The sequence below is a fragment of the Pygoscelis adeliae genome, unplaced genomic scaffold (assembly GCF_000699105.1).
Source record: "Pygoscelis adeliae isolate BGI_AS28 unplaced genomic scaffold, ASM69910v1 Scaffold595, whole genome shotgun sequence".
NCBI lineage: Eukaryota > Metazoa > Chordata > Aves > Sphenisciformes > Spheniscidae > Pygoscelis > Pygoscelis adeliae.
Window position 1 is genome coordinate 316,118 of NW_008824857.1, and position 25,658 is coordinate 341,775.

The 25,658-nt window shown below is 54.9% G+C and overlaps 1 protein-coding gene across 1 annotated transcript in view; it reads left to right on the forward strand.

The window, feature by feature from the left end:
* Positions 1–25,658, forward strand: part of CAPN15 (calpain 15) — a gene marked incomplete at its 3' end in the record, with an annotated part of 53,367 nt that overhangs the window by 25,931 nt on the left and 1,778 nt on the right. The window contains exons 4-9 of the mRNA XM_009324317.1: positions 14,354–15,851; positions 19,867–20,075; positions 20,323–20,506; positions 23,296–23,519; positions 24,567–24,692; positions 25,416–25,568. Coding sequence (XP_009322592.1) covers positions 14,354–15,851; positions 19,867–20,075; positions 20,323–20,506; positions 23,296–23,519; positions 24,567–24,692; positions 25,416–25,568 — 2,394 coding nt within the window. The remainder of the gene's footprint in view (positions 1–14,353; positions 15,852–19,866; positions 20,076–20,322; positions 20,507–23,295; positions 23,520–24,566; positions 24,693–25,415; positions 25,569–25,658) is intronic.

Here is a 25,658-nt window from a genome sequence, read left to right on the forward strand (position 1 = left end):
CAGAGCCTGCTGGCTGCAGCATGGCAACAGCCTCCTGAAACCACAGCTGATGCAGCAACAAATTTTGTGCAGTCTGGCATTTGTCTGCTTGACCTGACATAACCTGGGAAGGGGAACAGAGCTGGAGAAGGTGTGGATGATCCAGGAGCAGGAAAGGCTGGAGCCATCTGTGAGGTTGGTGGGGTTTACTGCTGTTCAAAGCCTCTGCTCTCCATGCTGGCCCAGGCAGCCGAGCTGACCAAGCAAACCCTTGGCCCCGCTTCACCCCAGGTCAGTAAAGCGTGGAGGGACGTGGCTGCAGTGCAGCAGGCTGCACCAAGCCTTTGTGCATGTTTTGTCCAGGACGTGGTAGTGAACGTGAGTGGTGTGGAGCCAAGGACTCGGTGGAAAGAGTAAGTGTGTGCACGTGTGTGCAAACTCCAATACCTAGTTCACCTGGGACATTGCCCTGGGCTTCTGCTCTGTGCGTTGAGATCCTCCTCTGGGATCGGTGTTCTTTGGAGGGGTTGCAGATGTGGTTCCTGAAGTAGAAGAGAGGATATTCAAATTTGCTCTCTGCCTTCTGATCTCCTGACATCAAAGAAGCTGCTCAAGCACGTTGAGAGATAGCAGGGCTTGCTAGTTTGTGGCACTGGGTCCGGGAGGAACCGCCATCCTCGCCTTTCCCCTCGCTGCCAGATGACATTTGTAGCATGGCTGCGGTGCTGGATTACTGTGCCCTGATCCGACCATAGGCTGAACTCCAGGGATGTCGGGAGTTGCCAGAGTTCCTCTCTTCCTCTGTCCCTTGGCAATCTTTCTTTCTGCAGATCAGTGCAGAGCTTGTTGGCTGGGTTATTAAGCATGGGCTGCTTTCCTGAGGCACAGGACTGGCTTAGCTTTTCATTAAGGCCTGTTAATCATCCTGGAGAGAGCCTGACAGCCGCTGGCGATGGACCACAGTGCCCTGCTGCCTTCCGTCTCGCCGGTGGGCGCGAGGTCCTGTTCGCGGTGCCCCGAGCCTGGCTGGCAGCTGTGGGAAAGGGCGCTGTGTGGCCTGGCATGGGACAGTGCCGCTGCAGAGCTTGGCAGCGGGGGCTTGGGCCCCGAGAAGTTTCCTCGTTTGCAGGAAGAGCGACCGGCAGCAGGTCTGCCAGGAGCCAGGATGATGGCCAAGTTAAAGCCCCGGGAGAGGAGGAGGAGGTTGGAGGCTCTGCTTCCCCCACTCTGCCAGGCTGCAGCCCCGCTCTCCTTAGTCTCAGACCTCACGGAAAGACGAGTCTTTCTCTCTCCCTCCAGCCCAAATGGTACCGAGCTCTTGATTACTGCTGTTTTTTTCTTAATTGTACCTTGGAGCTATGCCTTGATTTATTGCTTTTTCAGGGAGAATTTAGGAAAAAAGATGGTTGTTTCTCAAGGAAATAGCGGCCTGCCCTGTGCAGCTGATTATGGGCAGGCTGGGAACTGGTGTGACAAAAGGAGAGAGGGGCTTTGCAGGGTCCTCCCACCTCCTTCCCCGCGGTTGTGCCTGTGTTGCGATAGCTCCCACCGCCCCACAACCCCTGCAGGGCGACGCGAGGGGGCAGGCAGCCCTCTCCAGCCTTGTATGGCTTCCTCTGACAGCAGTATTTTGCCTTTCAGGCCTCAAAGGCAGCAAATAGCTTTGAATTTCCTTTTCATCCTGGGAAGAAGGGATTTAATTTACTCTCTGAAAGTACAGGGCGGTGTTTTGGAGCTGAGCTGGTGGCGCTGGCTGTGAGAGTGATGTGGGGGTGTGGAGTTGCTCACAGAGCATCACCTGCAGCTCCTCAATCCTGTCCCGTGCCATGCTCTCCACACGTGAGATGTCCTAAGGGATGTCTTCTAGTCCATTCCCTCCTGCATTTCATCTGAAATCCTTACACTTTGAGCTCTTCTGACCATCCCTCCCACTCTTCCCGACCCGAGCATCCCGGATAATCATTGAGATGAAGCTGTTGCCATCCTGCCATCTCTGGGCAGGCACCACGTGGGAAGGCAGGCATTCCCGTGGCCAATCTGCTGGGGTGGATAGCAGATGACTCCCCCTGCCTTGGTGAGGAGTGTTGATGGCAGGGCCTGGGGCAGAGCCAGCCTGGCAGTTCTGCAGTGGAGACGGTTAAGAGTCAATAACAGAGGAGGAAGGTCGGAGGAAGGCCCCTCGACCAGCGGATCTGAGGGAGTGGCACATATCCTTGACGGAGTAAAAAAGGACATCCCTCCTTGGTATGTCAGTCTCGTTTAGGTCTCAGCGGTGCGTTGAAGACAGCAAAGTCTTGCCTGTCTTCCTCTCTGGGCAAAAGACATGGTGAAGGGGATGTTCTGTGGCCTCCCTGGATGCCACTTACTGGCTGCTGTTAATGCTCTGAGAGAGGCATTAACCTTGTGCTGCTCTTCCCTGGGATCTTCTCCTGGTTCTTTGCTGTTACCAACTTTTCTGTCAGCTTTTTAAATTAAAACCTGCCATGATTTGAAATTAATTGGTGTAATAGTAGTAGTAAAGAACATCATCTTCCCAGCTGTTCTTCCCCAGCATCTTCCTAGTCCTCCTAGATCTGGCATGTTGGTCGTAAATCCTCTCCCTGTTGTTCTTGATATCCCCTGATTTCTATACATCTTGTGCTAGCCTGACTTCAGTGGAGGCTTGGAGGTCTGTGCCCCTGATGGGAGTGGTACCTGTATGATGTGTCCTGCTCACATGTTCAGCATTAAACTGCTCACCAGTTTGTCCGGATCAGCAGGGAGCCCTCATGACTGCAAGAGGAGAGGCTGCCTCTAGGGTGTGATTTGGCTTCATATTGCTCTAGGTGTGTTTGTCCTCGGGTTCCTGCGGGCACAGGAGGCCATTAGGTGCTCCTGGTATCTCCCACCCTCTTCCTGGCACACCTTGAGGTTTAAAGGACATTGCTCCATGGAGGGTTGTGCTACAGCTCATCCCAGAGGATTCAGTGTCCTCACTGCTCCCTCCTGGGTGTGTGATGGGATCAATGGTATTCTGTCAGTCCTGATGTTGCCAGGGCCTTGTTTGCTCTGTAATAATCTCTTCTCCTGCCGTGTTCAAAGGGCCAGAGTTTTCTGGGCTGAGAGTCAAGGCTGGACGCTGCAGCCAGGTCAGCAGGCACCACTCCTTTTCTGCCAGATCTGAACCTGTTTGGCCTTCGACTGTAGCCTGTCTTGCTGCTTGGCAGCTGAACAGCTCTCCCCTCACCTTGATTCACCTTTTTTCAGTTCATCTGTATTACTGACCAGGGAAGGTGTCTACCAGGATTGACCCTTCCTAGGCTCTTGAGAAGTTTTCCAAGCTGCCTCAAGGCAGGGAAGGATTTATGGGCCGGTCAGGGAATGATTAGATATGTTTTTGGAGCCCCTGTCCTTCCTTCAAAGTCTTTCTTCCTAACCAAGGGGATCTTCTCAGAGTTTGAAGTTTTTTGTTCTTTTCTGCAGAAGCGTTCAGGCTTCTCCACATGTGAATAATTGCAAACTCCCTCCTGCTGGGGCCGTTGGAAGTAAAACCGCAATGCACATTTGTACTAAACCTGTTCTCAACATCAGCGAGTGAGCGGGGCTCCAGGGCATACACAGCGAGCACCTCGCACAGCAAGGAGCACCCCTGATGCCAGCATTTTGAGTCTTGCCGGGGTGTGGGATCAGCCCTCTTCCTCGGTGACTGATGTTGAGTTTTTGTCCTGTCATCTCGGCGTGGAGAGTCAAAGGGCCAGAAGGTTTGTTTGATGTTTGCGTGCATTGCACCCGCTGGATGCTGGCTGGAGATTGCTGTGGGATTTGGGTTGGCAGCAGGATCATGAGCAGTTGTTCTCATGAAAACCTCTCAAGAAAATATAATTCCCAAATTCCCTTTTGCTGCTTCCAGAAAAACTTTCCCCTGGCGTCACTGTAAAAGATGACTGAAGGGCCAAAAGCTGAGTTACGGCAGCTCTCATAATCTTTGTGTTGCCCCATAATGTTGGCAAGATCCTACCCTGTTTGGGCTGTGGGTCACGTTGGCTTTCAGTTTTTTAGCATGGAGGCCTCAGTTTGATGGCTGGGTGTGCAAGTCTGTTTCTTTCAAACCTTTCTATACAAGCCATCTTGCAAACAGGTAATCATTTTATTTAGCAGCAGGTCTGTAAGAGGCATCATCCTGGTCTGTGGGATTGATTTCAGTGGAGTCTAAATCCTCCTCCATTTCAGGTGCTCATGAATTTTGCTGGACGACTTTATTTTACGTGGGAAACTTTCTGGGACACTGCTCAGACCAAAGATGGAGTATAACTATAAAAAACGTGCAAGATAGCTGAACCAATTTTTACCAGGCTTTCTAAAGAACAAATCTACTGTTCCCTAAGAGCCTTCTTGCTCCAAGTGCACAAGAAGCTGAAGCTACAAGTATCCAAAGTAACTTGGGTCTGTCAGTCTTCTAGGGTTCAGGCCTTTCTGGTCTGTTGGTTTTTTAACAAAAAAAATTAAATTCTTGAATTCTTGCGTTGCGCTTGCTGGAGGACTGTGGGCCTTTTTCCCCTGAAAGAGCAGCTTTTGTGGGAGCTGCAGGCATGCTGAGGCGCTCCCAAATATTTTAGCAGAACCAGGGCATCCGCAGAGATCCTTTGCGTGTTCTACATCCAAATTACACCAATTTCATGCAACTACGATAAAAACCTATAAAACTGGTGTACCTCCTTTGTGTATTTGCTCTTAAGTGGGTTCAAATATCCACTGTATGTGGATTTTAGCCAAAGTCAGTGTAGTGTAGTCAAGAGTAAGGCAAGATATGGATTGAGGCCATTCAATTCATCACCACCTTGAGCGAAATCAATGTATTAAGACATTATCGAACCTGTTTAAGCATATATGTGGTACGGTGCCGGGCTGAGTTAATGACACAAATTTTCCTCGCCTAGTATAATACTTAGGTGCAATTGGAGCTTGATATTGTTTGCTCTTAATTTCCCCAGATACCCAAAAGACCAGGGAAATTAGGTACAGAAAAGGTAAATAAAGTAGTTGAGTCCAGGAACGATGGCAATAGTAGTGCTGTGCTAAATTGGTTTCTTTGAAGTGAACTGTGATTGCAACTGCAGAAATTTCCCATGCTTGCGTGCAGGGAGGCAAAATGAGGTTATTAATTATAACAACAGGCTGGATTTGATCTTAATGAGAAACAGTGAAGCTTGAGAGGAGCTGAGGATGTGCTGGTGGCTGTCCCCAGGGCTGGGGCTCCAGAGAGACCCTCCCGGACTGTTGTCCTGCCAGCTTTGCTGCAGCAAAGCCTGTCGCGTGATGATCTGGTGTGACTGAGTGCCAGCGTAGCAAGTTCCCCATGCCTCCCTCCTGAGTTTTGAAGAGGTCACATTGCCATTGGCCATCTCCTCTGGGCCCTGTATCCCAATAACCATGGGTAGGTGCAGGAGGTCTTCTTTAGGGTGAGACACCTGGTCCCTCTTCAAAAGCTTGTGAACCCAGAGCTTGCAAAAGCTCATGACATTTGAGCAAAGCTAGAACTGGGGCTTTGCTGGCCTCCTTGAAATACTCAGTCTGCCTCTTCCTTTCGTATCCCCAGGGATTCTTCTTGTTGCCCTGGCAGAGATTTGGGTAACCTGTTCATTAGCGAAGGAGCCTTTGAGAATGGTCTTGTCTCAGCGTGCCTGTACCACACAGCGCTCTGCCAGCCAAACTGGTTTTCTTCTGAAAACTAGTATCTTACAACACCGAAGCAATTAAGGTATATTAAAGGCTAATGATGCACGTCTTGTTTTTCTCACAAGGCAAGCCTTCCAGATTCTGATTCTGCTTTGATGATTTTGCATGAAGAACGATAAAAGTCTCTTGTCTCCAGTCCATCAGTTTAGGATAACGCTGCCTGTATGTCCTTAGCCTTGGAGGAAAGCTAGCGTGAGGCATGCTCCTTCCAGACGTGTGTCGCTTTGCGTTCTTGCAGCGGCATTGGGCCTGCAACTCCAGTGACCATGTGTTCAGATGGGCAGATCCCTTGAAAGACTCTGTTCCTTCTCTCCTTTTCCTGGGCCAAACCCAGGCAGGGATTTCAGCCGTGAAGAGGACTCTCCAAGTGACGATGATCTCCTCAACTTCCTTCCTTCATCAAAGCCAGACTTTGGTGCGTGTTACAGGAGCTTTCAGGGTGCTCCTGTCCTAGCTGTGCCTCTGTCCTCCTCCCGTTTCCCACGCCGCTCTTGACAGGTTCTTGGGGCCCCTTCATGGCTGGCAAAGGGTAGAGGAGCGTGTTCTCTGTTCTGCTTGCATCCTTTCCAAGCAGTTGTACTTGCAGAGCGTTGCCTTGGAAGTCTTTTCTTCCCCGTCCTACAGCAAAATGTCCCCTCTCACCCACCCTTAACATCTGTCTTCCTTAAGACAGGCAAGCCCTGTTTTTGGGGAGGTGACAGCAAAGTAAATTTCAGGGAAAACTGCAGTTTGAGAGCATGTTCTGTGGTTTTGTTGGCTGCCACAAAAATATACCGCTGAATGAACTCCATACATTTGGGGCCAGTGTCTTTTTTTTTTTTCTCAGACTTCTCATTAGCAGAGTTCAGTTTTCCCCTGGGAACTTCTCATTAAAACTCACAGTCTCTTCTCTCCCTGGCTGGTGGAGCACGTCTGAGCTGGCGGAGCTGTGTCCGTTGTGGGAAAAGCAGAAGCTAAGTAGTAACTGTGCAAGAACCCTCTTGAGGTTTGGTGCAATGGGACCAAGAAATTCCCAGGAACTGGAGTGCATCATCAGCTTGGAAAACTCTTAGTGTCTGTCTGAGCCTCTCAGCACCTTCTGGGGAGGGCTGTGTGGTGTTGATGTGTCTTTAAGGGCCCCGTTCACCGTCAAGTGCTCACCCTTGCACCGTTTCCTGCTGCAGAATTAGGCTTTTTTTTTTTTCCTCCCTTCTGCTTTGATGAGTGATTTTCATCTGCCATCATTGCTTTATTAAACAGAACAAATCCAGTTGTCCTGCTTCAATTCATTGCAAGTTATTACCAGTGGAAAATGTTATTTTCTGCATAAATGTAATTGTCCTGCCCCGGTGAATGGTCAGGAGCACTGATACTGTGCTGGGCCTGGGAGGAGGTAACCTCCAGAAAGAAAGGATGTCCTGGCCAGAGGAGAGTTTGCCATGGAAGCGGAACGGGCTGGTCCCTCAGCTGTTTTTCCTTCCCCTATCTAAGCTGTGTTTCTGGGAACTAGTTGACAGTTTGTCCTGGATTGACTCTAAAGAGTGAGAGCAGATATAAATATATGATAAAGCTCCGGAGCACTCAAAAATTAATATTTCAGGATCAAGAAGTCTTTATTTCATCAACTGCTTCAACAAGAGGAGGAATTTGTGTAGTTGTAGTCATCGTGGTTCCTTTCCACCAGATTGAAGGAACAAAGAGAACAGTGCAGCCAGGAGCTCAGACCAAGGCCCCGGCTCCAGTCCTGGCTGAAGGAGCCAACTGGTATGAGAGGACTAATTAATTTCCCTCCTCCTCGAGGAGGCTGCGAGCCACCAGCCCCATTCTGCAGGGTTGCTCAGACCCGTACAGTACCAAACACTTCCCCGGTGCTGTGCAAGGGGAGCAGGAGTGCAACCCAGAAAGGTGTGGTGACACTGCAGCTTGAACTCCTTAATGTACATCCACTTTCGGGCTTCCCGGTACAGCAAAGACCTCGGCAAACTGGAGCAAGTTCACTGGAGGGCACTAAGGTGGTCAGGGTGCTGGAGCACGTGCCCTGCAAGGAGAGGATGAGGGAGCTGGGTTCGTTCAGGCTGGAGAAGAGAAGGCTTTTGAGGAGGTCTACCAGTACCTACAGGGACATCATCCAGACGACAGAGCTGGGCTCTTCACAGCAGCGTGTGGTGGGAGGACGGGGAAACAACAGGCATACGATGAGACAGGAGAGGGTCAGACCGGCTATAAGGAGAAGTGTTTTTGCCTCAAGGAGAGTCAGCAGAGTTCACTGCCCAGAGAGGTCGTGTAGTCTCCACGCTTGGAAGTTTTCAAGACCAGACTGTATAAACCTGAACAACCTGCTCTGATCTCTTAAAAGATGCAGCTTGGAGCAGGAGTTTGGGCTGGAGACCCTCCCGAGGTCCCTTCTGACCTGAGTTATCCTGGGATCCTCCATGCTTCCTCTTGTGGAAGGGGGGGTGCTGCTTTCGCTCACAGGTGGAGAGGTCCAGCAAGGGCCCCTGTTTTATGGGCACATTTGTGCCATTCAGTGCGCCTGCCTGGCACTGCCCGACTTGGTTGCTTTGATATGAGCCTCCAAGAAAGCACGGGTGAGCGTAGGGGAGGTTTTCTTTGCTGTCTCTGCCCTTGCTCAGTAGAAGTGTGCTGGTGCGAAGTGGGAGAAGAGGGCAAAGGGACAGGTCACTTCTGGTGCTTTGTTTTTGCCTGCACCTCTCTGAAACTGGGTGAAGGTCACTGGTACTGAAGCCTGTGTTATTTTCTTGTCTCACTTTGGTGGAGTGGGAGAGACGGGATTTGGAAATACTTATGCAACCTGCCCCGTTTGTATGATGCTAGCACAGTGCTAGTGGCAGTTTTATAGCCTTCAGGGTTTAGAAGCGTGAATCAGAGACTGTTTTTCTCCTACAGAAACTTGTAAAAAGTGGAAAGTCCCTGTTCATAGTGTTTCTGTGTTGCTCTGCCAGAATATCTGCTGCAACCTACCCCTGGTCCAGGCTACCACCCCTTGCCTGGCTCTGCAAGAGCGAGTCAGCTCAGCCAACAGCATCTCCTTGCCTGGGCTTCATGACGTGCAGGCCATGATCCCAACCCACGTGCCCTTCTAACAGTTCAACTGCCAGAGCGATGCCGCGTGGCTCCTGACCTCCCTCACCCCCTTCTTGCACAGGTACGGATGTCTCCTGCTCTGGCTGGCTCTGGAGATGTGGTAGATCCGCGCAGGAGATGGCCCAGCAGTCCTCTCTTAGGTCAGAGCATGCTGTGCCGTTGAAAGGAGTTAAATAGAAAACAGCTGGATGCGGAGGAGGGGGATTGATTCACAGCTCACAGACAATCAAGGCAGGATTTTGTTTGGGTTTTCTGTGATTTTTCTTTTTCTTCCACAAAGTTCTAGTGCTTTTTCTTGTATTTGTTGAACAAGAGGATTTTGCTACAATGCGTTCTGTTTCAGAGAGCTCGGGGTTTGTACGTTACTAGAACAATTGATTTTTATTTTTTTGTTTATTTACTGCAGGAGAGAACTGAAGGAGTAAGTTTTAAGGCTTTAGCTGTTCTGGAAGATTTTTTTTTTTTAGAGAAACAGCCTGATTCTGTTGCTGCATGCGATTGACACAAGCTCATATAATGCTGTTGCTGGTGTGGGCTCTGCAGTGGAGCCCTGGGATCTCTCGCTCCAGTGCCCAGGTCACCTCGAGCCACTCGCTCTGGCAGTCCAAGGTGCTTCTGTCCAGGGCTGGTTGCCATCTCTTGCCCTGGAGCTCAGCTGCACATCACACAGGCTTGGCACACCACCAGCTCCCTGCCAGCAGGAAAGACACAGACTGCAGGTTTTTGGGCACTTCCTTGTCTCGCACCCTGCCCTGTTCCTTCCTGTCTTGCCCTGCTCTGGTGAGGCTCCAGAAAAGCCTTTGGTCCCAGATAACACCCAAAGGTAGCGGAGACCCCTGGCTTGTTTGATGGCTGTGTAGGAGCCAGGGCTCTGTAGCAACAGGACACGCAAGCTCAGCAAGGACTCCTAAACTCATCACTTAGCAGAGCCCTAGGAGGGGAACATCGCTATCCCAAGGTGGGTTTGGAAGGTGACCGGCTGGTGTCTTCTTAACCCCTTCCCTGCCTTGTCCTAACAGTTCTACCCCACTCTGGTTAGAGGAAAGTTCCTGCACGTCAGAGGGAAGCAAAGGGCCACGATGTCCCTGCAGTGACTCTCCCTTCCCTCCTAGTGACAGCCTTCCCCCGCCACCTCTGCGCACTCAGAAGCGGTGTCCAGAGGGAAGGAGCCACCTGCCCTTCAGGCAGCTCTGCTGCCAGATTCTGCCCGCAAATGCTGCCTAGGCGTCCCAGCCAGCATCCCTCTCTGGAGGCTGTCACCTTGGCAGTCTTTGGCACTTCTAACTCCGCAAAACAGAGTGAGCAGTAAGGTTCCCTGGGACCCGATTAGCATGCTGGAAACTGTCTACTTGGTTGAGTACCTTCTATATTCTTTTTTAAGCATTGTAATTATACTGTTGTGATTGCCAAGGTAGGTGCAGTCCTGCCAATGTGGTGATGTCTCCTGCCAGCTGATGTGCACCCTGTCTTGGCTGGGTAGAGCTACTGTGGTGGGAGGCATGGCCCTGTGGGGCCAGCCTTGTCCATGCTGCTGGAGGTGTGGGGTGGTACAGCTGTGGCCCTTTCCTTCCCGCGTGCACCCAAAAAGAGCCTCTAGCAGATCCCTGCTGCCAGCCCGACAGGCTGCTGAGAGCTTGTGTCATCGTGCTCCCTGTAAAGTGTCCCCTTCCCAAGAAAAAGCCCTTCTGTGGGTGGGTGACTTTGCCAGGTCGCTGTGGAGCGGCTGTTTTTGAGAGGAGCTCCTCTCCTGCACAGGCGCCTGGGAAGGTGGCAGGCGATGTTTATCTCAGTTGCGTTTTCTGGGGCTGGAGAGCGTGTCTGTTATCATACAGCAGATGGGCCTGGTGAATAGATGGTGGAGACAACTGTGTTTCCTCACGCAGGCTCGTTGCCTGCTGGGAAAGGAGCCAGCCAGGCTGTGTACAGAGCTTGGACAGGCTGCGGTTGGGTTTCTCCTTCAGCCAGTTCATTTTTGAGAGGTAGGTGTTGGTGTGGGACAGAGGCTGCTGCTACGATCCACCGTGGGCTGGTGTGGGGTGTACCGTATAAGGACGGGTTCCAGCCTTGTGCCCTCTGTGATCTTTGGACCCTTAAATTAAGTCTGGTGCTCCAGGCGGGGACCTGAATTGTCCATCAGTCCTAGGCAGGAGTCTGGTGGGAGCAGGCTGCAGTCTGGTGTACTGCCAGTCTGCAAGGCTGGGGAACCGGTGGCTTGTGGGGGACAGCCGAAGGTGCCTGTCCCGTGTCCTCTCCCATTTCTGTGTGTCTCCCACTAGCTTGCAGAGAAAGCTGTGTGGCTGCCAGGCACCACGACATGCTGCAACAGCCGTCCTGGGGAGAAGCAGGCAGGAAAGTCTCCTGCCAGAGCTTACCACGCTGGTGGCCCTGCCACTGCAAGGGGAGCTACAGACCGTTGAGGGAAGAGCTGATGGCCTTTCTGGGAGGCTTTTTGGTTTTCCTGAGAGCTGTCAGTGAAGAAAAGTCAAGCAGGTGGAAAACCCAGCAGCAGGCAGGATGGTGTCCCTGGAACGGACAGTGTTGGGAGCCGACTTCTGTGGCGTGGGGGAGAGGAGGGGACCAGGAGGGGGACAGCGTGGCTGGGGAGCGATCGCAGCTCCCCAAGGCCAGTATCAGAGCTTGGGGGGAGAGCACGTGCAGTGGCAGGGCAGAGCACTGCAGTGTCCTGGCTTCTGCCTCCCTTCTTGCTGCCTGGAGCTTGGATCTCCTGCCCGGCCAAGTGAAACGGTGCTGCCTTCCCTGAACCCGCAGCTCGTCACGGATAGCACATCAGGCAGGTCTGGCGATGCGGCGCGTCCCACTGTCCCCTCGTGTGGTACTTCTGTCTTTTAGGTTATCCTGGTTTTTCCCTTCTCGCCATTGGTATGGGAAGGGATTTCTTTCCATGGTCCTGTGGTTGCACGGCCAGCCGCCTTTGCCTGCTGGGTAGGACCGTGGGTGCGAGAGTGATGTGTGCAGCAGGAAGATTGGTGGCTGGAGGGTCCCGCTCTGCGGTAAGCAGCATAGCATCTGCATTTAGGGGTGGATTTTTTGGAGCCGGTGCTTTCCAGCACATTGTGCAGTGGGTAACAGCATGGGACGCTGCAGGAGGACGGATGTGGATGGCGCAGGTTGCTGACAGCCTTTGCTTGCCTTTTGCTGATGCCTGTGGTTTGATGAACCTCATCCAGTAAGACGAATGGATGACAGGATCATGGTGCCCTTCATGGCCCCGTTTGCTTCCCCGTCTCTGCTGGAGCCAGGCACACAGCTCCTTCCCTTTCTCTGTTTGAAGAATGATCTCCCTTTCAGACGGTTGTGGGCATGGTGCTGCCACAGGGGAGAGGACTGTATAGTGGCTCACAGCTGTAGGACTTCAGGCAGAAAAAATCAATGTTTATATTTCTCTTAGCTGGGAAAGATTCCTTAAATAACTCCAGTAAATAAATACCTTGTAAAGTTCTAACTATGAAGGCATGGTATATGAACCAGAATGAATTTTCAAGCTCTCTCTTGCAATAAAATGGATTTCTTGTGTTCGGGCTTTATTTAGAGACACGTTTGATTTAAGAAGGGAGTTGAAGGTTTTATCTGATCTCTTTGTGAGGGGGAGCTGCTCTTCTGATGGCTGCGGGGCATGGTCTGGAAATGCGGTCGGATTGCTGCTGCTGCTGGAGTATTCCCAGGAGAGTTTCTTGTGTACCCAGCCAAAGGGAGGGTCACTCTCCTCCTCCCCAGGGTGGTTCTTGCTGCATCCTCTGTCCCCTCAAGACCCCGCTGCTGCAATGCAGTCTGCTCAGCCTCCTTGGGAAGCTGGTTGTGCAGGTGCTGCTGCTTGGGATGCTGGAGGCCAGCCAGGACCCAGTTCCCTCTGTGGACAGCACCGGCATCTCACAGCTTTCTGTGCTTGCCCTCTGTGGCTTAAAACGTCTTCTCTCCCTTCTTTGCTCCAGCCTGCGTTGTGGTTGAACCTGGTCCTTGAAGGGATGCTAGAGAGGGAGCCAGTGGTGAGCCTGCTGGGGTGCAGCCCCGTGATATAGGCTGTTGGTTCCTTGGTCTGGGATGGCCTGAATTTGCTGTTCCTGAGAAGAGCTGAGGGCATGGGGTGGACTTGGAGGCTTTTCCTGCAGAGTTGGCCCTGCCTGGGGTCTCGGGCAAGCAGGGCAGGGTGGAAGGGATTGGAAGGGGACCAGCTCAGCTGGAGAGAGGCTCAGCTGGCCTGGAGCTTGGGTTCAAGGTTGGGGCTTTAGACTTGGCTACGTTACTGGGAGCAGGAGTGCATGGAGGGAGGGCTCTGGGCTCGTGCTGCACATTTACCTGAAGGAGAACTGTTTTGTCCTTGTGCGAAGGAGGAGGAAGCAGAAAGCTCTGTTTCAGCCCCACCTTTGCTTGAAGCTCCAGGAAATGACACCACCAGGGGACAAAGGGCACTGTGCAGGGCTGGGGTTCATTCTGCTGTTCGTCAGCATGTGTGCAAGCGTGGCATTGCCTTCCTGAGAGCAACAGGAGGGCCGCGGTGAGGGAGAGCTGCTCCCTGCAAGCCCAGAGGTTGCTGTGGCCTGTGGAGCTGGTCCTACTGCTGCGCTTTGCTTTCTGAAAATTGAACCTGCCTGGAAAACGTTGTTACGACTTTCTGCCCTGGAGTGAGGTGGCTGCGGTGTGCGTTGGACCTGTTCCCCCATCAGGGTTTCAGGCATTCCCAGGCAACACTGGAGGTTGAAACCGAGGGCTGGTGCTGACAGCAGGGCTCTATGGCCTCTCCGCTTCCCAGGTAAGCGGGGCAGGAGCTGGAGCTGGGATGCGGTGCCCCACAAAGCCTGCTGGTCAGAAATGCCTTGCCTCTGCCAGGGGCTGGGGAGAGTCAGGAGCTGCTGCTGAGCGCAGAACCTGCTGGTGAGCTGTCCTGGCGCCGGCTCGCCACAACTCCCCTCGGTTCCGGCACAGAGCTACCGCTGGCAGGCTGGCTGGGCCAGGCTTCTGGCCCTGAAGCCTATAGCCAGGTAAAAGCACCATCGTACACCACAACCTGCTTTTCTGTGCTTGGTGGTGCCTGGTGTGGGATAACACAGTTATGCCAGTGTGGATAAGTGGTGTGTCCATGGTGGCGAGCCAGAAGGAGAGGAGAGAGACAGGAACAGAAAGTGAAACAGAGGTGGGCTGGAGTGACACCAAAGGAGGAAAGAATTGACCCTGGGAACAGCAAGAAGGCAGAGCAGGGTGTCACCTCCTCCAGAGAGTTACAAACAAGCTGCAGACATACAAAATTGTCGAAGTTGGGTGCAGAGGCGGTGTGCTTGCTTGCCGGGACGCATCCCTGCAATGGGAGAGGGGTCAGCAGGGTTGCAAGGCTCTTTCTTGTGCCCTTCCTGAAGTGTTTTGGGTGGAAGCCAGTGCATTGCCGTGCACTGGGAAAAACTGTTTGTCAGTGCCAGAGGAACAAGTGCCTGGAGAGCAATGACTGGATTGATGGTTGTCCCCTTCCTGGAAGCAAGGTCGTGACTATGCCAGCCCAGGAAACGCACGGTACCCCCACGTACCGGGTGGCCTTGGCCTCACGCTGTCTTCTGCTTTCTTCCAGCCACTCCCACTCTCCCGGCTCCATGGCTGCCACCCACGAGTGGTCCTGCACCCGCTGCACCTTTCTGAACCCCGTCGGCCAGCGGCAGTGCTCCATATGCGAAGCCCCCCGCCAGAAGCCCGACCTCAACCACATCCTACGGCTCAGTGTGGAGGAACAGAAATGGGCTTGTGCCCGCTGCACCTTCAGGAACTTTCTGGGCAAGGAAACCTGCGAGGTATGTGGGTTCACCCCAGAGCCAGGGCCCAGCGGCTCCCCCTTGCCTGTCATCAATGGCATCTTGCCCAAGCCCGCCGTGCTTGTGGAGCCCAAGGGCACATCCAAGGAGGAGGCTGCCAAGGCAGAAAGCAGCAGCGAGGACTCGGAGGGGAAGAGCCCTGATGAAGCGGAGCTGGAGAGTGGCTGGGCTTGCCAGCGCTGCACACTGCACAACACGCCAGTGGCCAATTCCTGCTCTGCCTGTGGTGGCCCACGCAAGCTCTCCCTGCCCAAGATCCCACCAGAGGCGCTGGTCGTCCCTGAAGTCATCACCCCTGCCGGATTTCACATGACCCCCTCTACCCCGCAGCCTTTAGTCTCTGCAGAGATCTCTGATGGTGACGCTGTGGCCACCCAGGGCCCAGTGGCTATGGAACAAGAGGCCCAGAAGATACCAGCCTTCAGTCCCTTCTCCCCGGGCCTCCAGAACAACCCTGTGCCCCGAAGCCGCCGGGAGGTGCCCCCCCAGCTGCAGATGCCGGGGCCCGAAGCCTCCCAGCCCGCGGCTCAGAGCGCAGCGGGGCAGAAGGGCTCTCAGCAGGGTCAGGCCAGGGCTGCCCCGGCTGCCCGTCTCCAGGAGCTGCTGTCCAACAAGCGGCTGAGCGTGCTGGAGGAGGAGATGGAGGTCAGTCCGTCCCACTGGAAGTGCAGCTCCTGCTCCCTGCTTAACTCCGCCGGGGCTGGCAAATGCGAGGCTTGCAGCGCCCAGAAAGGCAGTGACACCATCAATCTGGTGGGGGACTCGGTGAGATTCACCCCGTGCAGCCCCTCCAGCCCTGACTTCACCACCTGGTCCTGTTCCAAGTGCACCCTCAAGAACCCCACCCTGGCCCAGAAGTGCAAAGTCTGCGGCTCCTCCAAGCTGCATGGCTTCCAGGAGCATGGGACGCAGGGCGAGCCGTCCCCCCGCTGCCCCGACTGCGGGGCTTGTGACAAGGGCGGCTGCTCCTCCTGCAGCAGCAGGGCCCCCTCCGCCCGCAAGGGCGCCCGCCTCTGCCCATCCCAGCTGCCCACCGGCCAGGAGAGGCCGGGCCAGTGGGCTTGTCCCGCTTGCACCTTGCTCAACGAGCTCAAGGCCAAGCACTGCGTGGCCTGCCATACCCCGCAGCAGTACGTGGCCCAGCGCAAGGGCCTCAAGCCCCTGAAGAGACGGGAGAGCATGCACGTGGAAAAGAGGCGGCAGACAGACGAGGGAGAGGCCAAAGCCCTGTGGGAAAACATCGTGACCTTCTGCCGGGAGGTGAGTGCTTGCTGAACTAGTCTTGCCCCTGGTTTCACTTGGAAGGGGGCCATCTTCACGCCTCCCCCGTGGGGCTAGGGCATCGCTTGGCACAGGCAAGCTGCCTTCCGTGTCTTGGGTCCCAGAGAAGATCTTCACCTGCAACAGCTGGATGCTGGTTGTTAACACTGAAATGTAATATTTTAAATTGGTGCAAAATCATCTCTAGGGTGAAGGTGACCCATCCAGTTCACTCCCAGTCCAAGGGTGAGGAAGTCTAAGTGTTAACTCTGAAACCTAGTGATACTTCAAATCAGTGAGAGACAATATCTCTCTGGGTTGAAGGGGACGTTCTTAGGTGGTCAATACAGCTCCTTCCCTGTCCAAGGGTGGGGAAGGCTGGGAAAGATTGTGTCCAGGTTTGCTGGTGGCACTGCTCTCTGTGGGCAGCAACTGCGACATGTGTGGGTGCAGGAAGTCTGGGGATGCAGCAGGCAGAGGCTCGGGGCACCGGCAGGGGGGCAGGCAGAGGAACCGCTGCCACTGCCAGCAACCGCAAGTGTTCAAGAACCGTGAGCTGGGCCTTGGCGTTCTTGCTTTTGGTGTTTGTGAATGCACAGCTGCAGCCGCAAATGGCTCGCCCCTGTTTTGGGAAGGACAGCTGAGGTTTAGCTGTACCCTGGCTCCAGGTGAGGGTCTCAGGAGTGCATGCTAGCACCCTCCCCTCCCGCTGTGAAGTATCTGGCTCAATCTGTTGGGTTTCAGTCTCAAACACCGCTCTGATGGCCCCATTTTTTTCCCTGAGTGGCATAAGACACTCCTGTGAATGCTGCTCTTTCTCTGCCCTCCTTCTGGGGGAAGCCTCCAGCTCTTCTGGACCAGATGGGGAGGGAGTTGCAGTCCCATTGCAGTCCCATTTTGACATACAGACATACAGACATGGCTTTCTCTTTCTGCCTGCTCCGAGGAGTTAATGTGAGGCACATGCCTGTGCCTCCGCTATGCAGACTGGGGACCACAGAGATGTTTGGTTTGGGAGGGAGGCTGTTGAGAATGATCCCGTTTTGGGGTTGTGGGGTTTTTTAATTACTACATGTCCGTCCTAACAGACGTGGGTGTCTTTATAGCAGAGAGACCCTGATTCTGCTTATCCCCCTCTTTTAAGCAAGTGAATAGCCTCTTTTGTAGGCAGGGAACATCTGTTACATCCAGTGGAATCAGGCCTGAAGAGTGAATTATGAGAGATGGCCAAGTTGAATTAGCAGCTTGCCGATGCCAAGAAGGGGAGTCTGCCTTGCCCCGTCCAGCACAGCTCTCGGTCGGAGCCTTGGCCGAGCCCGTTCAGCTCGCTAAGCCGGCAGTAATGGGCTATTAGGTCAGCGTGGGCCATCTCCTGAAAATCCCCTTAAAACTAAATCACTGCTATGTTCTGACACTGTTTATGGTAAGTCAAGGGCTCTGCAGGTCTGAGGGAAGGGCTGGCAGCGGTGGTCAGACGGTGCTGCTCCCATACTCACCCTCGCTCTGCTCCTGGTGTGCCTGCAGCCTCCCACCGATGCCCCTGTTCAGGCTGGCATGTAAGGCAGCCTCCAAGCTTCCTTCTGTCCGCGGTGTTCCACAGGCTGTTCAGCCTTCCCCTGAGGGAGAGTGTCAGGCAGGCCAAGTTCTCCTCCGCCTGCTGTCCCCCTGCCCCAAGACGCGTGGAGCAGCCCGCCTTGCTGCGCTGCTCACTGCAGGGATTTCTGCTCAAGCTCCTGTGTGGGCGCTCCTTCCTTCGCTATTCCAGGGGTGCCTTTTCCAGCACTTCTCAGTGTGTGGCCCCCACTTTTAGCTTTATTCTTTCTCTTCCGTCTGGGAGGAGAGCAGAGCTGACCTCTTCCACTAGCTGCCTCTGCACCGGGCATCTGCTTCCCTGTCTTGTGCTGTCCCCTCTCTTGCTTATCCCGCTGTCTCGCACTTCTTCTCTCCTCTGATTAACCATCCTTCCCCCTTTCCAAATAACAACACACATCAGCACGTTCTGCAGAGCTAGAAAGACAACCCAGGACTCTTGCTGTCTGTGCCATGCTCTGGCACCTCTGCCTGCGGAGCCTTTCTGTGTGCTGGGGGAGGCCCCATCTTTGTTTTCCTTCTTCTCTACCCGTCAGACAGTTCACTACTGGCAGCAAGGCCATGCGGGGCAAGGCAGCAGCCTTCCTCGGCCTGTGCGGTCCCGGGGAGGTGGCAACAGAGAAGGTCACCTCTCTGGTCCAGAACAGCATGAAGAGGGTTGTTGGCAGAGCAGAAGGAGTGAAGGAGGTCCAATGCCTGGATTTATGCCCTTGCAGGAGAAATAAGCAGGGCTCCTCATCTGGCACCATCTGTGAGCAGGCTCATCACTGTCCAGGCACCAGAGGAGTTACCTGCTCTTCCCCCTGCTCTGATGCTGCCCCTGCAGCTCTCGTGCCTCTCTTTCCGCTGCCCTCCATCTCCAGGGATATTAGTAGTGACAACTTCTCTAGCATTCAGAAATATATGAAGGGAGACATCATGGTATAAAGGTAATCAGGTTGTTAGGCAGGCTTTCCTGAAGCTGCTGGGGAATTACACTGCTATGGCTCTTGCATTGCCTCCATCGTCAGTGCTGGTGGGCTCGCGTTCAGGCTCCTGCACTCCTGCCGAGTGCTGTCCTGGCCCTGGTGAGGCCCTGGCCACGATACCGGGGAGGCTGAAGGCTTCTTCCACCTCTGCTGCTTGGAAAAGCACCGCTGCGACTCCACAGGGGACAGAAAGCTCGCGATGCCTGCAGGCTCTGACTCACGGACTGCTGCCTTGCTCTGTGTCTGCACTGCCCTGCACGGCGGGTTCCTGGGGAGCCCTGGCTGCACCCCGAGAGGCGAGTGTGCGAGGTTGGGATGTGGCAAGATGAGGTTGCTGGCTGATAGGGCAGAGGCGGCTGCTTGTCAGCTGCACAGAGCAGGTGCTCCCCTTGAGAAAGCCAGCAAGCCCTGGGACGTGTCCTTTTTGGCCTGCATTGGTATCTGAACAGTGACGTCTATTAGCTGAAAAACACCCTCCTGCAGAAGAGAAGCTGGAAGCGCTAATTGAGGCACCACGTAGAAAGCGTTCCTGTAGGATTGCAACAAAAGAGGAAGGACAACTACTAGTTTGGTGTGCATAAAAGCTAATTTAAATCGGAGCCGGCTTTTGCTGAAAGGATTTAATTTCATTTAATTAACAATAACAAAGAAATCCTGGTTCTTATTTCACCCTGTGTTAAACTGTCTGAAAAAGCTGCCCTTCTCCCCTTGGTGAATGCTTCCATCCTGCCTCTGTGGCTAATACCTATGGGATTATCTGCCCTTCAGTCCATCCTGTTTTATTTCATGCGAGCAGCTATTGCAGGTGGGCTCGGACATGGGATACCCTCACTCTGGAATTGCTTTCCTGTTTGTGGTTGGGTTGAATCCAATTGCGAAAGGTGCCCCTAATATCCTCCGCCGCTGTGCCTCGGGGGTGGCACAGGACTGCCAAACCCAGCCTGTCCTCTCCGGAGCAGGGGCAGCTCAGCCCTTAGCGCAGGGCTTGGGTTGAGGAGCGTTTGCTTGCCAGGTGGCTCCTCGCAGGCTTGCTGCTGACGTGCTTTGCCACTTATAGAGGCAGCCAAGGTCCCCCACCGTCCAGCTTTTAGCACCAGCACAAAGTGCGAGACGGTCCCTGCCTGGGGAGGTTCCGGTGAAACAGAAAAAGGCAGATTTGAGTTGCAGGCTGGAGCCTGGGGGCCGGAGAGTTGAGTTGGCTCTTGGCAGGGCTGAACCCTGGACCTGATGCACAAAATGCATCTGTGCCGCTGTCAGCAGACACCCGGTCCCAGACCTGCTCCCCAGCACGGCATTGGAAGTGGCTGCCCCGACCAGGCAGGAGGGCTAGGGGCTCCGCTCTCACTCCTGGGGGTGCAGTGGGAGGCTTTCCAGGCCAGCCCCGTCCCAGGAGGCCCTGGGGAGCTGTGTGCCGCACAGCTGCACACTGATGCTCTCCTTGCCTTTCGCTCTCGCAGAACAAAGTCAATTTTGTAGATGACAGTTTCCACCCTGGGCCCAAGTCTGTGGGATTCCCGGAAGGCGACAGCGTGCAGCAGAGGGTGAAACAGTGGCTGCGACCCCACGAAATCAACTGTAGCATCTTCAAAGACCGATCGGTGAAGTGGTCGGTGTTTCGGACACCTAGGCCCTCGGACATCCTGCAGGGACTGCTGGGAAACTGCTGGTAAGGGGGAGCGAGCCAGGCTGACACCCTCCTACCCCTTCCTCCTTTCCCCGCCTTCATCCAGCTCCAGATCAGACCCCTCAGCCCTGCTCAAACCCGTTTATACCCCCAGGCATGTACCCCATCCTCTGACTCACCCCTTACCAAGCGGCTGCGGACTGCAGTCCCCTGCGCTGCATGGCTGGGCAGCTGCCTGCTGCCTGCCTGTGCCCCGCTGAGACCGTCCCACGTCCCGTCCCACCGGCAGGTTCCTGAGCGCCCTGGCCGTGCTGGCCGAGCGGCCGGAGCTGGTGGAGAGGGTGATGATCACGAGGACGCTGTGCCCCGAGGGTGCCTACCAGGTGCGGCTGTGCAAGGACGGCACGTGGACCACGGTGCTGGTGGATGACATGCTGCCGTGCGATGAGTGCGGATACCTCCTCTTCTCGCAGGTCAGCGGCCCTGGGGGGGAGAGCGATGCTGGGAGGGTGTGGGCAGTGCTCCAGGGGCAGGGGGAAGCTCATCCCTGGCTCTCCCAGGAGAGAGGACTGATGGAAGCAGTGGGAAGGGGTACTGCTGTGGTTCGCGTGAGGCCCCTCCTCTGTGCTGCATGGGGCGTTTGCAGCTCAGGACCCTGCTTTTTGCTGCGCCTTCAGGACAGCTGAACTCTTTGAGGCCATAATATAAATCTATTTAGGCCCCCTTTGGCATTTTCCAGTCCAGGATGGAGAAGTTTCATTTGCAGTTGCTTTTCCCCTCGCTCCTCCCTGCACCACAGCCACTTCACTTGCAGGGGAAGCCGTCCTTATTCTTCACAGCAAAAGGAAAATATTTTAACCTGTGTGTTTTGCACTGCGAGGGGCTGAGAGAAAGCTGTTTCTTTCCTCTGCGGGGAGGTCTGGCAGCTTGGCTTCGCCAGGGAGGGACCGTGGAGAGGGAGACAAATCAGCCTGTTTCGAGCCAGTGCCTGGTTGCTCTGAGCACACTCGAGTGGCATCTGCTAGGATTAGCGAAGCTCCCTCAGCCACTTTGGGACGTCAGTGTGCGTTACGCCCTGCCCTGCCTGCCAGCCCCAGGGGCGCTTGCTGGGATCATGTCCATGAAGGAGATTGAGAACGTCTTTATTGAAACTCAGGCGGCAAAATCTGCCAAACCAAAGAAAGTGCTGCTGTCAGGAGAAGACAGGGACCCGGGACCGCTGGGTTGGACTTCTTTCTGCAAATCCCAATCCTCTGTTTTAAAGTACACACAGCCTCAAACCACATTGTGTGTGAGCTGTAGATGTCAGGACAGGACTCTGGCTGGGGAAACGGGGCCCAAAGATGAGTATTTGGGGATCTTTAATGTCAGTACAGCTTGCACAGTCCCCAGCCTGTGTGGGCTCGGTAGCCTGAGCCCTCCGCAGCGTGAAGGTGGCCCAGTCCTGGGGCAATTGCTAATTGCATCGGAGCTAACGGGCCTCGTAGGGCAGCTTACCCTCGGCTCTGGGCAGAGGGGCAGGGGTCCGGGCAGGGGCTTTGTGCTGTGCAGGCACAGGTACGGGACTGCCAAGCCTGCGCTGCCTGGCTGCTTTGTCAGCAGAGTGGGTGATCCCCACAGGGACGCTGAGTGGGGCAAAATGACTGCCAGCACTGCTGGAAGCCGGTCCCGTTGAGCAGAAACTTTGGAGAGGGGAAGAAGAAGGAGTCTGTGTCTACATTTTGCCTCACAGTAGACAGAGAGGATCCAGTCAGACACGTTATTTTCAGCATAAGATTTGCCTGTCTTGGTTTTTTTCTTTTCCATCCACCTTTCCTCTCTTAAAATTTCAAGTCTGCTTTTTTTTTTTTTTTTTGAAGATTGAAGGTCTTCACATGGGCTGGGCTTCTCTTGCCTTTGTTTCCAGGGGCATCTGAATCATGACGAGATTTTTGTGCCGAGCGTTTAGCTGTGTGAACTGAATGTGGGGGCTAAAAATGGAAAAACGGAGAGTTTTAAATAAAGGAAAATCAGGCTCTTAATCAGAGCTTCCTCGCTGCGGCTCAGGCAGAAATAAACACGGATTTTGTTGAGTGAGGGACTCAAAAAACAGTGAAAAGCACTTGTAAGCTTTCTTTATCCGTCGGAAAGAAATCTTCGCTGCCCTCCTTTCCTCTCCTAGCTCTTGGCTGCCACCTGTGAGTTGCACACAGTCACACTGTGCCGGTGCTTTTCCCCTGCCTGCCCTCCAAGCACCGGGCACTGAACACGATTTGTTGGGGACCGGGAGGCCAGCAAATGTCTCCTTGCCTTCTGTTCTCGTACGCCTTCCTCTTCGCGTCCTCACTGCAGTCAGGGGCTGGAGCGGAGGTGTCTCCCCCCAGCCTGAACATGCCCAGGAGTAAAGCACGGCTGGTGAGTGCACCCTGCGGCACGCTGAGGACCCGCAATGGTGGGTGGCTTGGACGTAGCGGTGAAGGCTGCGCCCTGAGCCCGCATTGACGCGGCCGATGGAGGCTTTGCAAACCCCTGGGTGCATTAATGCAGCTTCTGCATTTCTTTCTGAATCCATAATCAGCCTAGCGATGCCAAGAGCAATAGCCTGGCACCAGAGCAAAGCGGCTCCAGGGAGAGTTTCCCCCTGCAAAACTTGCATCTTCGGGTTACATCTTGTCACTGTCCCTGTGCTGGAGTAGAGGACTTTGTCCATCTGCCTGGGAGTGTTTGGAGCTTGTCCTTGAAAGAACATCTGCGTTCTGTGGTTGAAATCTAATCGCTCCCACGGCCGTGTGTGCTCTGGGCAGCCTCCTCCACCAAAGAAGTGTTGGATTTGCTTTGCAACGGTGTGCGAGTGAAAGGCAGCTGTTCCAGATGTGCTCGATATCCTCTTCCATTATTAAGCATTTTTAAATCCAGGTTGAAACAGAAGGAAGGGGCCATTAGCTTACAAGGTGGACACCCACCCCTGCCAGGCTGACTGCCTGGGCACCCCAGGGTGCAGCTGTGTCAGCAGCCGGGCCTCTTGGGCGCTCACTCCAGGACATTTTCCCAAGGGGAATTAAACTGTGCAAACAAAACACTGAGCGGGCAGCGAGCGGGGTCCCCTTGGCCTCATGCAGACAAGCTCCTGGGGGCTTGGCCTTGCTGCTCCTGCCTCTCCATCTCCCATCGCAGGGCTGGCAGGGGTGGGTGAGCAGGGCTTTGCCTTGTCTGCACGCGCTGCCTTTGCTTTCCCATCTCCTGCCCGGGGCGGCTCGTGACGCGTTTCTCCCTCTTTCCGCAGGCCCAGAGGAAGCAGTTGTGGGTCGCCCTCATTGAGAAGGCGCTGGCCAAGCTTCATGGTTCGTACTTTGCCCTCCAGGCGGGGCGTGCTATTGAAGGCCTGGCTACACTAACGGGTGCCCCCTGCGAGAGCCTGATGCTGCAGGTCAGCTCCACTAACCCTCGCGAGGAGCCCATTGACACTGACCTCATCTGGGCCAAAATGCTGAGTTCTAAGGAGGCTGGGTAAGACGAGGCAGGAGGGCGCCGTGGCAGGAGCATGGACGCTCGGAGAGGGGGGAGAGGGGGGCCACTCTCATTTGGAGAGGCTCAGAGGAGAGGGGCTAGTGCATTACCTAGGGTGCAGTCCACCACCCTTGGCATTCATCTGGAGTGTTGATGGAGCTCCCCCTCTAAGCTCTAAGAAATTATTTCTCCTTTGTTTAATTTTTATATGAAATTAAAATCCTGGTGAATTCCCTGTGCATGTTTACTGCTGTCTTCCGGGAGTTTTGAAGTGGCTGGCATTGAGCCTGCTTGCTTTGCTTTGGGGGTTTTTTTGTATTGTTAAGTGCTTGACCCTGCACGTGTCTCCCACCCATATGTGGCATCTTTGCTGGCCATACCTGGGCATGACTACAGGCAGTCTATAGGAGACAAAGCGAAAGCAATGTCCTCTTCCTCATCGCTCTGGCAGGAGGAGCGGGAGGGCAGTTGGGTTGACTGAAGGCAGGGCTGCTCCTGCCAGCCTGCAGTACGGGGCCACGTGGGAGTCTGATAGGTCCCAGCACGTGGTATCCCCCCAAGCCTGGCTGGTGCAGACCTCCCGCCCCGAATAACCTGTCCTCACCCCTGCAGCACGGGCCAGCTGCCTGCGAAGTGGAGGCAGACATACCGCTTGCCTTTCTGTGTGGCTGAGCCCTGCCAGCCATCAGAGACGGGCAGGACCCCAGGGCCTGGCAGAAGACGGGTGAGGTTTAGGCAAAGCTCCGCTGTGTGTGGACAGAGCTTTCAGCCCTGCAGGTGAGGGCCCTGCTCAGAGAAGCTTGCCACGGAGCCTGGGCTCAAGCATGCACACGAGCGGGTGGAGGGAGCTCACTGCTGCCCAGGCAGAGCTCTGGCCGGCGAGGCCAGGGCACTGCTCCGGGGAGGTTTACGGTGTGGTTGCAGAGAGGGAATATCCAGGAACCTCCTGGGGGGGGAAATCTGTCCTGTGCCTCGAGCGGTGGGGACGAGCTTCCCCCCCGTGCCAGGCCTGGCAGGACACCAAGGGTTTTGTTGTCCCCCATGCAGGTTCCTCATGGGTGCATCCTGTGGTGGAGGCAACATGAAAGTGGACGATGTGGCCTACGAGAGTATGGGTCTGCGTCCACGTCACGCCTACTCCATCCTGGACGTGCGGGATGTCCAAGGCTTCAGGTGAGTTCAGGGTGGAGGCTGGCGTGGTACAGCAGACGTTCCTGCCAACCCTGGGGACAGATAATTGAGTGCATGCTGGGTAAGACCTTGGGGACTCTTCGGTGTCTGATCCTCATGGCCAGCAAGGGCTGTTTCTGCATCCCAGGGTGTCACATAAATGCTGTTGTCATATAAGCCGTCCTCGCCTGGCACAGGCTCCACGTCCAGGGCCGCTCTGCTCCAGGACGTCCTATGGTGCAGAATGGTTCGCCTGGTCTTCTCACAAGAGGCAGAGGATTGAGCTGAGCTCCTTGAACTCAATGAGGCAATCAGAGCACCCTTCTCACCTTTGGAGGGTGGGGGGATAGGAAGGGGTGCTGCCCCCCACAGCCTGGGTGCTGTATGAAGCCCCGTTTTCATCCATGTCACTCCTGGGCTTGTGCGGCTCCGGGCACGTGCTTGGCAGCCCCTTCCCGGCTGAGCCCCTTCCCCACAGCACCTGGCTGGAGGCCCTTTGGGCAGGGAAGGGCAGAGGGAGCTGCAGCAGGGCCACAGCTGCAGGACGTGGGCATCTGGGGCCGCGGTGCGGGTGGCACGTTATGTCTGGGATGCTCTGAGGGCTTTGAAAGGCGGGGGCAGGAGCGGCTGGCTGAGTCTGCAGAGCTGGAAAAGCATCTCAGAGGTGATCTTCCTTGTGCACTCCTTCCTCCTGGGCCTCTGACACCATTTTTCCCCTTCTCCCAGGTTACTGCGGCTCCGAAACCCCTGGGGCCGCTTCTCCTGGAACGGCAGCTGGTCCGACGAGTGGCCGCACTGGCCAGCTCCCTTGCGTCACGACCTGATGCCCCATGGCAGCAGCGAGGGCGTCTTCTGGATGGAGTACAGCGATTTCATTAAGTACGGTAGTGCCCAGGAGGCAGAGGCTGTGGTGTGGGAAGCCAGGCAGGGGACAGAAAATGGGACGTGGGGGTCAAGATGGGGCAGGCA